Here is an 11,201-nt window from a genome sequence, read left to right as displayed (position 1 = left end):
CCGGTACCATCCAGCAATTTCACATCATTCATCTTTACAGCTGAATATAACTAGTTTGTCTGTGACTGGTCAATAAGTTGTAACACAGTCCATTTTCTATTTCTGTGTGGCAGCGTCAATGCACATACATACATCCAGACAGACACACCCATTCCCAAACTTTCACTTTTATTAAAAGTCATAAAAGAGGGCACAACATTTACAAACAAGCATGGGGCAGTTCAGTAGCTCTTTGTGGTCTCGTATGCATCTGGGAAGGGGAGGGACATGTGGCCAGAGCCCATGACCAGGGGCAGGATGCCAGCGTTGGGTACCACATTCCATGACAGGGTCAAGGTGATGTTCTTGTTTGCCCTGGGAGGAAAGAAATACTTAGTTAAAAAAGGGTTTTTCCTGGCTCAAAATAAGGCTTAGGTGGAAGAAGTCTTCCATGGCTATTACGTATATAATGTAACAATAGTCTAGCAGCACCTGCTGGGATGACCGAATTGTAGCAATGAATGCATGGATGGTTCTTACATGGTTTTTCTTGCAAGATTTCTCTGAGAAGGCTTAGGCAGGGCGAGAAAAGCCTTAGGCGAGCCACCTAAGCCTTTTCAATGCAGAAAAAACCCTGGATGTGAACCATGTAACACATTGTGTAATTTCCCCTTTTCTTCCAGGAGGCTGATTCTGCCATCATGTCGAGGTTGTTTTAGAGTATTACGGTAAATTGTGTTATACTACCATCTGCTGCATATAAATAATAATTAATTAATTAATTAATTAATAATAATAATTTTAATTATAAATCATTTTAATTAATAATATGTTTGCCATTTAGCAGACGCTTTTATCCAAAGCGACTTACAATTACGAATTACAGGGACATTCCCCCTGGAGTAACTGAGGGCTAAGTGCCTTACTCAAGGGCACACTAGTAGTGGTGTGGTTTCAGGCGGGATTTGAACTCACAACCTTCCGATCACAAGTCCAACTCACTATCCACTAGACCACCACTACCCCTCAAAAAAATAAATAATACTGCATCACAATTCACAATTCATATGTAGCAGCTGCTGCTTACTCCTCAGTAGATAATCAAAATGACAGTGAGGTGACTGACGACCCTATACATTCCACATTAAAGTTGGTGGGTTGGGGGGTAGGTGGAGCTTCTTACCGGAGACCGTTTCCATCATCAAAGAAGAAGTACTTGGACTTTGTGTCCCTCAGGTTTAGCTTGGTGCTTTCTCCTCTCAGGACAATCTTGTCCCACAGGACCACCTGGTTCAGGACCTGGAATCAAACAAACATATGCAACACTTTACACTTCTGCAGCCATTGTACCTGTGCAGATTATACACGCCACACCCGAATTATTCTGAAGTGCTCCTGCTCTTGTTTGCCACTGTAAAGTCAAAGACAAATTTCCACATTGTGTGAATAAAAACCATGTTCTATTCTATCCTTGCAGTCATGTCTTTACCACCACTAACGTGCTGACAATCTTCTCTTGCATTTCATCAAGTAAAAAGTGCATGACCAAGTGGAGCACTGTTATTGTCAAGAAAACAAGAAATGGAGGATAAAAAAACTCTGCACTGCACTTTACTTTATACCGCACTATCCAATGCACTGTTGTCTGTCCTGTGTTGTTGTTGTGTTGTCCTGTTTTTTGACATGTGAAAAAAGTATAAACGCACTTGCTGTGGTGACGAAGCAAATTCCTATATGTGTAATGCATAGTGGCAATAAACATTATCTCAATCTCAGGATGCATGTTTGTGCTTGCTTACGCTGCTTTTGGTTGCATACTCAGCAGACATGTAGAGGAAGAGCTGCTTGACGTTCCAGTCGAATATCGGCCTCAGATGTGAAGAGGGTTAAGGCAATCAACATAATTAATGACCAAATGATGATGATTCACTGATGATCCATTCAGCCAATAAAGTCATTAATGACCAAAAACATCATTTGATGTGGGAAATTATGGCTGCTTATCAAAAGCCACCAAAAAACAGGAAATGTAAAAGAATTACCACAACCACCCATAACTTCACCTACAGTATGCACTTACATGGTTTCCAGCACACTCCTTTTACACCTGCTATAGTGCTGTATGTTGGTCTACTGTACAGTGTACTCACCACTGGGCAGGCTGGTTAGGATTCAACGCTTCTCTCAAACAGCAAATGCTGATCGCCAAATAAGAAATAGCACAGAGGTGCACAATAGCAACACGTTCTCATCCTTCGAATGCATGCATTTGTTTACCTCCTGCATGCCAAAGCCTTAAGCCTAAGTTACCATGACAACATTACCTGAAACCTTGACAATAAGACAGGCCCCATTTCCTTCCCGTCTCACACATTTGTCTGATGAGCAGCGCAAGTGAAAGGATATCAGCCGAGAGGTCAAAGGTGATGAAGCCCAGATCACTTCTTTCCCTCGGTCCTGTGAAGTCATCCACGTTTTTCCTGTGGAATGGCAAAGGCAGTACAAATTCTGTGTACCGTAGACATCTAGTGATACTACTTTAGTAGTAAAACAGCCCACAATTTCTGGTTGTCCAGCATTACAACCTAGTGTTTCTTTTTTGGTGTTGAAAATGAATGAATCTAAGCCCATGACACAGTTTTGGCCTATTTTTTTTTTTAATGCTCAGTTGGTTACTGAATGTGGAATGTGTCCCGCTGATAAGGTATATTGACAACATTATGACAACAAAAGGAAGTTTGTCGCAGCACCTACAGTTCTAGCTCACCGTTATCTAGACAGCCCTGACGTGCTCTTCTCTGATTGGATAACGGGCAGGTGGCAGAGCAGCTGCTGGCATCATGTATCTGAAGGTGTTTTAAAACTAGCCAGCAAAACGCATGATGCCAATTAATGGACCAGCAGAGGAGGAGACCAGCAGAGGAGGAGACCAGTAGAGGAGGAGTCCAGCAGAGGAGGAGACCAGTAGAGGAGACCAGTAGAGGAGACCAGTAGAGGAGACCAGTAGAGGAGGAGACCAGTAGAGGAGACCAGTAGAGGAGGAGACCAGCAGAGGAGGAGACCAGTAGAGGAGGAGACCAGTAGAGGAGACCAGTAGAGGAGGAGACCAGTAGAGGAGGAGACCAGTAGAGGAGACCAGTAGAGGAGGAGACCAGTAGAGGAGGAGACCAGTAGAGGAGACCAGCAGAGGAGGAGACCAGTAGAGGAGGAGACCAGTAGAGGAGGAGACCAGCAGAGGAGGAGACCAGTAGAGGAGGAGACCAGTAGAGGAGACCAGTAGAGGAGGAGACCAGCAGAGGAGGAGACCAGTAGAGGAGGAGACCAGTAGAGGAGACCAGCAGAGGAGGAGACCAGTAGAGGAGGAGACCAGTAGAGGAGACCAGTAGAGGAGACCAGTAGAGGAGGAGACCAGTAGAGGAGGAGACCAGTAGAGGAGACCAATAGAGGAGGAGACCAGTAGAGGAGGAGACCAGTAGAGGAGACCAGTAGAGGAGACCAGTAGAGGAGACCAGTAGAGGAGGAGACCAGTAGAGGAGACCAGTAGAGGAGACCAGTAGAGGAGGAGACCAGTAGAGGAGGAGACCAGCAGAGGAGGAGACCAGTAGAGGAGACCAGTAGAGGAGACCAGTAGAGGAGGAGACCAGTAGAGGAGGAGACCAGTAGAGGAGGAGACCAGTAGAGGAGGAGACCAGTAGAGGAGACCAGTAGAGGAGACCAGTAGAGGAGGAGACCAGTAGAGGAGACCAGTAGAGGAGACCAGTAGAGGAGGAGACCAGTAGAGGAGGAGACCAGCAGAGGAGGAGACCAGTAGAGGAGACCAGTAGAGGAGACCAGTAGAGGAGGAGACCAGTAGAGGAGGAGACCAGTAGAGGAGGAGACCAGTAGAGGAGACCAGTAGAGGAGACCAGCAGAGGAGGAGACCAGTAGAGGAAAGGACCAGCAGAGGAGGAGACCAGTAGAGGAGACCAGTAGAGGAGACCAGTAGAGGAGACCAGTAGAGGAGGAGACCAGCAGAGGAGGAGACCAGTAGAGGAGGAGACCAGTAGAGGAGGAGACCAGTAGAGGAGGAGACCAGTAGAGGAGACCAGTAGAGGAGACCAGTAGAGGAGACCAGTAGAGGAGGAGACCAGCAGAGGAGGAGACCAGTAGAGGAGGAGACCAGTAGAGGAGACCAGTAGAGGAGGAGACCAGTAGAGGAGACCAGTAGAGGAGACCAGTAGAGGAGACCAGTAGAGGAGGAGACCAGTAGAGGAGACCAGTAGAGGAGGAGACCAGCAGAGGAGGAGACCAGTAGAGGAGACCAGTAGAGGAGACCAGTAGAGGAGACCAGTAGAGGAGGAGACCAGTAGAGGAGGAGACCAGCAGAGGAGGAGACCAGTAGAGGAGGAAACCAGTAGAGGAGGAGACCAGTAGAGGAGACCAGTAGAGGAGGAGACCAGTAGAGGAGAGGAGACCAGTAGAGGAGGAGACCAGTAGAGGAGGAGACCAGTAGAGGAGACCAGTAGAGGAGACCAGTAGAGGAGGAGACCAGTAGAGGAGACCAGTAGAGGAGACCAGTAGAGGAGCAGACCAGTAGAGGAGACCAGTAGAGGAGGAGACCAGTAGAGGAGGAGACCAGTAGAGGAGGAGACCAGTAGAGGAGGAGACCAGCAGAGGAGGAGACCAGTAAAGGAGGAGACCAGTAGAGGAGGAGACCAGCAGAGGAGGAGACCAGTAGAGGAGACCAGTAGAGGAGGAGACCAGTAGAGGAGACCAGCAGAGGAGACCAGTAGAGGAGGAGACCAGTAGAGGAGACCAGTAGAGGAGACCAGTAGAGGAGGAGACCAGCAGAGGAGGAGACCAGTAGAGGAGGAGACCAGTAGAGGAGGAGACCAGTAGAGGAGACCAGTAGAGGAGGAGACCAGTAGAGGAGGAGACCAGTAGAGGAGGAGACCAGTAGAGGAGACCAGCAGAGGAGGAGACCAGCAGAGGAGGAGACCAGTAGAGGAGGAGACCAGCAGAGGAGGAGACCAGCAGAGGAGGAGACCAGCAGAGGAGGAGACCAGCAGAGGAGGAGACCAGCAGAGGAGGAGACCAGTAGAGGACAAGGCAAGGGCGAAAAACCTGTACACTGTACATCCAGACAAAGGTAAAAAAAAACTGTACACTGTACATCCAGACAAAGGTAAAAAACCTGTACACTGTTTATCCAGGAAAACATTTGTTGCGTTCAGCTTTTAAAATCCTGTGAGACATGTTTGGTCCATAGGGGTGAGATGTCAAGGTGGTTAAGACCACAATTCACATTTCGTCTCAACAGGTGGGATTACATTTGTAAACAAGATGGTGAAGTGGTTGAGGTATTGTGCGCTCAGCCACTTCACCATTTTGTTGAAAAGACGTATTACGAATTTGGCCTGAGTATGCACTCCCACGAGATAGGAGTATGTTCCTTAAAAAGAGATGGCAAGATGAAAATGCTGACCCTCCTCAAAAGATAGGTGAAATGTTGACTTTGATATTTGCTTGTCTATCAGCCAGTGGAGGTCAAAATGTTGTTTCCACGTAGGCCATCAAGTTCAAAAAGATGTTCTTTGGTACGGACAAGCTGGTTGTCAGTCACATCCACCTTGAATAAAACACCATTAGTCATGTCATCACTTTGATATTGAAATACATGTTAGGACTAAATTGACCTACATATGATTTAGTATACAGTAAATTTAGTTGACCCTTTGTCTGTGTAGTAATGTTATATTTAATTTAGTAACACAACTCTAAATAATGAGTCACTACAGTTATTACAAGTACTATCCATGGATCAAGCCACATCATGTAAAGTGTGACCAATAAATTAGTCCATTCTGGCGTTTCAACACCAAATTAACACGGCACTTCTGTTTCAACTCTTACTCTTCACTGTTACTTATGCTGGTGTTAGAAATACATCACTAAAATGAAAACATGCGGTATATAAACTAGCTAGCTAGCTAGAGATTAACATTTGACTACAAATAGTTACACAACTAACTAGCTTGTTAATTGGGTTAAGAGTAAATGATAGGCTACAGACTAATATGAAGTCAATTAATAACTCACAATGGCATATATTCTCATGTGAAAAAGATCGTTCTGTACTTACCAAATGATCAGCTGATATGTTCTTTCTATAAATAGTGATTTGCAGGATTTGAGAGGAATTCAAACAACCCACGACCCTCTGACTCTGTAGCTTTGCTCCGTAGCTTGTAAACCAACACGTCCCACAGAATTGTTGAATTGAACGTAATAAAAGTCAAATGCTATGACATCATCATAATCTCCATAGACTTCCCATTTACAGACAACACAGAATTCAAGTCTTCCAAGACATTCATTATTGGCTCTTCACACATTGCCTTTCCTTGTGTCAGGCTCATCATGGGAAGAGCCCATAATTAGTCATGTTGTTTCCATGTAGGCCATCAAGTTCAAAAAGATGTCCTTTGGTACGGACAAGCTGATTGTCAGTCACATCCACCTTGAATAAAACACCATTTAGTCATGTCCTCATGACTAAATGGTGTATCACGCATTTCTCACAAGATGTGACTCAATGCGCTTCACATGATGACAGAAAGGTAAAAAAACTGTACACTGTGCAGCCAGGAAAATTCCCTTGCAGCCCTCTACTCATAGAGCGACTACTACCAGTTTGCCTACCAGCACACACAGCGCCACCCAAACCAGCCGCCCCACACACCCGACCCGCCCTACCACCAGCACACCCGGCCCAACCAAGCACAGACCATAATAGCCCCACACCAGGCTAGCCAAGCAGGTGCCCCAGCGGCGGAACAGACCAAGCACCCGAGGCGGCTGGGGGCCCTCAAGGACCACCGGCACATAGCAAGCAAGCAAGGGCGAAAAACCTGATGATCACATGATCAGCTGATATGTTCTCTCTATAAATAGTGATTTGCAGGATTTGAGAGGAATTCAAACAACCCACGACCCTCTGACTTTGTAGCTTTGCTCCGTAGCTTGTAAACCAACACATGTCCCACAGAATTGTTGAATTGAACGTAATAAAAGTCAAATGCTATGACATCATCATAATCTCCATAGACTTCCCATTTACAGACAACACAGAATTCAAGTCTTCCAAGACATTCATTATTGGCTCTTCACACATTGCTTTTCCTTGTCTCAGGCTCAGCATGGGAAGAGCCCATAATTAGTCAGAGTTGCATTCTGGTTGTAAAGACCACAATTCACATTTCATCTCAACAGGTTTGATTACATTTGTTGTTAATTAGGCTATTCAAGAATTCTTCAACCTCAGGCACAGAACAGTGAAATATCAGTTTTTTTTTTTTTTTTTTTAAAGAAGTAAATATCGGCAGATGTCTGTAATCTGAAAATGTTTCCATTTTGTTGATTATTATTATTATTAAAAAATAATTGTAATAAATATTGCAAGTACATTCATGGGTAGGCTTATCTTTACCTTCTGTATCAAACAAACTATTCTGCCATCTATACACATGTTCTGAAAGGTTTGAGCTCAGCAGAGCAGCTGTGGTAACACCATGTTCCTACCTGATCCCTGGTGATTGGCCACATCTATACTGTGTTGAATACCTCTACCAGTTGAGAAGGTCAGTCCTGTGACGATTTGTCTTTTCCTCATCATTCAGCAAGCACATCTTAACCTCTGATCCTCCACCTAGAAATATATGGTAAAAATGCACCGCATAAGCCATTCTGATGCAGGTCATTAAGGAATTATACCCCACGATTTAATTAAAATAATAATAATATAGCCTAATAATTACATTAAAACAGCTATTAGAGGTCGGTACTGAATACGGTATGCCGGTCTAATTCAAGTCACAGCCAAGTGAAATAATCATTTGAAGTACTGTAAATTCTAAATGTGACCAGTTAGGTAGTACTACCGAAGTTCTATCAGCATGTTAAATGTGCAACAAGAGGAGAAAAAACACTGGATAAGGTATACACCAACATCAAGCTTGCTTACAAGGCTAGACCGCTAGCTCATCTAGGCATGTCTGACCATGTGTCAATCCTCCTGATCCCAGCCTACACTCCCATGAGGAAAAGTGCTCCCATCACCACTAAGACTGTCAGAACCTGGCCAGCAGGGTCCGCTCCACTGCAGATCTGCCTGAATGACACCTCATGGCAGGAATATGAGCATGAGGACCTGGAACAGTTCACGTCGTCGGTTCTGAACCACATAGTGAACTGCACCAACTCAGTCACCGTGGACAAACGGGTCCGGGTCTACCCCAACACGAAGCCATGGATGACTGGGAAGGTCCAAAAACTGATCAATGAGAGGGACAACGCCTTCGCAGGGAAGGGCACACTGCTGTACAGCACCACCAGGGCTAACCTAAAGCGCGGCATCCGGCAGGCCAAGGCAGACCACAGAGAGAAGATTGAGGAATGCTTCCTGAGCAACGACTCCAGGCGGTGTGGCAGGGGGTTCAGCACATGACAAACTTCAGAGCCAACAGGCTCACAGCCGCAGAGGACGACCCCCTGCTGGCGGAAAAGCTGAACTCCTTCTACGCCCGGTTCGACGAGGGGCGAACGGAGGTAACCACAACACAAACACCACTCTCTCCAGCTCTCGGCAGCCTCACCCTCACAGAGCATGAAGTGAGACGCGTGCTGAAGGCGGTGGACCCCAGGAAAGCCTCAGGGCCGGATGGCGTCCTGGGACGGGTGCTGAGGGACTGCGCCGACCAGCTGGCCGGGGTTTTCACCAACATCTTCAACCAGTCCCTGTCCCAGGCCACCATCCCACCCTGCCTGAAAACCTCAACTATCATCCCAGTCCCGAAGAAAAGCACGGTGAGCTGCCTAAACGACTACCGCCCGGTGGCACTCACACCAATCATCATGAAGTGCTTCGAGAAACTAGTCCGGGCCCACATAGTCACACGCCTCCCGCCCAACCTGGATCCATACCAGTTCGCCTACAGAGCCCACAGGTCCACAGAGGACGCCATCGCGACGACTCTCCACTCCACTCTATCCCACCTGGAGAGGGGAAACAGCTACGCGAGACTGCTCTTTGTGGACTTCAGCTCTGCCTTCAACACCATCCTTCCAGACAGGCTAGTGACCAAACTACTAGACCTGGGACTATCACACTCTATATGTGCATGGATCAAGGACTTCCTGTCCGACCGCCCCCAGAGGGTGCGGGTGGGCTCCCACACCTCCACAGCCCTCAGACTCAGCACTGGGTCCCCCCAGGGCTGCGTGCTAAGCCCCATCCTCTACAACCTCTACACCTACGACTTCACCCCCGTCCACCCCAGCAACTCCATCGTAAAGTTTGCAGACGACACCACCGTGGTGGGCTGCATCTCGGGGGGGGACGAGGCGGCGTACAGGGATGAGGTAGAGCAGCTGAGCAAGCTGTGCAAGGTTAACAACCTGCTGCTGAACCAGTCAAAGACCCAGGAAATCATCGTGGACTTCAGGAGGAAAAAATCTGAGGTCCAGCCCCTGCTCTTCGACGGAGGGAGCGTGGAGAGAGTCTCAACCCTCCGATTCCTGGGGGTGCACATACAGGATGACCTGTCCTGGAAGAACAACACAGCAGCCATCATCAAGAAGGCACAACAGCGGCTCTTCTTCCTGAGAGTCCTCAGGAAAGACCACATCAGACAGGAGATGCTGGTGGCCTTCTACCGCTGCGCAGTGGAGAGCATCCTCACCTACTGCATCTGCAACTGGTTCTCCAGCTGCACAGCCGCAGAGAGGAATGCGCTACAGAGAGTCGTGAGAACGGCCCAGAAGATCACCGGCGCCCCCCTCCCCTCTCTGGAAGAGCTGTACAACACACGCTGCCTCAGGAAGGCCTCCAAGATCTCCAGAGACCCATCCCACCCTGGGTACGAACACTTTGCTCGGCTGCCCTCGAACAGGCGGTACAGGACCATGTTCGCAAGGACAAACAGACTGAAGCTCAGCTTCTACCCCAGGGCCCTGGACAGTCTGGACGGATTGATGGCAGCTGCTGGATTGAAAATCAGGTGTAGTGCTGAGTCACAAATGTGTACATTTCAAGCCTGCAAACTGCGACACTTTAAGGTTGCAGAGAATAGGAAATGTTAGAATAGGTATAGCATAGCATAGAGTACAGCACAGTGTTTTATTTGTACAGTATAGTATAGTGGATAGTGTACATAGCATTTATTATGTAAACCATCTCCTTTCCCTTCTTTTTTTTTCTTTTTTTTTTTTTTTTCTTTCCTAGCACCAGGGGAGCCCCCCCTCCCAAATGTCGTTGTTTGGTACCTGTACTATATCAATGACAATAAAGACCATTCATTCATTCATTCATTCATTCATTCATTCATTCATTCATTCATTCATTAGTGGGAACCAATGTAGGGTTTATACTCTAGGCCACTTCTTGTTAACACTTTTGTTTACTATTGCAGTAAATCTATAGGCGGGATTGATTAGGGTTTGTGTCAAAGTCGATAAGGGTTTGAACTGGAAATGTAACACATTAAAAGTGAATTCCTGTTTTCCCATACTTGAGAATACTAAATAAAATGTGTACAATTGTTACAAATTGTTGACCGAGATTCTCTCAGTGAGGAAAATACAATACATCCGCTATACTAGGCCTACTGAATACGAACAATCAGCATTAGCGCATCAGTTTACATGATAAGTAGCGTATGTAGGCATGTTAAATTGAGTGGTCAAATGATCTGTTGCACCTGCTCATACCGAAAGATGAGTCCTGCTGTGATTTTTCCGACTTCATCTTCGTCCTCCGGTATCAAGAACATGTATATGGACTTCATAGTCATAATATACCGCACTTGCAATTCATTAAATTACCGGAAGACCCTGTTAGTGGTGCGTAAAAGTTTTGACCGGCTATCACCGTTTCAAATCTCACTTGTTTTCCTTTAATTGACCGTCTATGCAGCACCATTGTTAAGTGGATTTGTCGCACTTGCAAAATGCTGTGAAATGTTTGACGATAAAACATTTATAAACGTCATTGTCAATATCCGTCATAATGCCCTATTTCATCACCTGTTTCCATGGAGCGGCCGTGATTTTCTGCGCGCTCTGTTGGTGCATAATAATAATAATAATAATAATAATAATAATAATAATAATAATAATAACAACAATAATAACGTTTATTTGTATAGCACTTTTCTTGCAAACATAATAATAATAATAATAATAAT

The 11,201-nt window shown here is 46.3% G+C and overlaps 1 protein-coding gene across 1 annotated transcript; it reads right to left on the bottom strand.

Annotated features, from left to right (window-relative positions):
* Window positions 1-221: 221 nt before the first annotated feature.
* On the bottom strand, window positions 222-10,802 carry LOC308163998 (signal peptidase complex subunit 3-like; the record flags this gene model as incomplete). Its single annotated transcript, XM_080538164.1, has 5 exons — window positions 222-354; window positions 1,163-1,278; window positions 1,779-1,848; window positions 2,352-2,459; window positions 10,726-10,802. The coding sequence occupies 5 exons, from the start codon at window positions 10,800-10,802 to the stop codon at window positions 222-224; spliced, it is 504 nt and encodes a 167-aa protein (XP_080394290.1).
* Between the last annotated feature and the right edge of the window lie 399 nt (window positions 10,803-11,201).

Source organism: Nansenia antarctica (assembly GCF_963989245.1).
Source record: "Nansenia antarctica genome assembly, chromosome: 8".
NCBI lineage: Eukaryota > Metazoa > Chordata > Actinopteri > Argentiniformes > Microstomatidae > Nansenia > Nansenia antarctica.
This window is presented reverse-complemented; position numbering and strand designations above follow the sequence as displayed.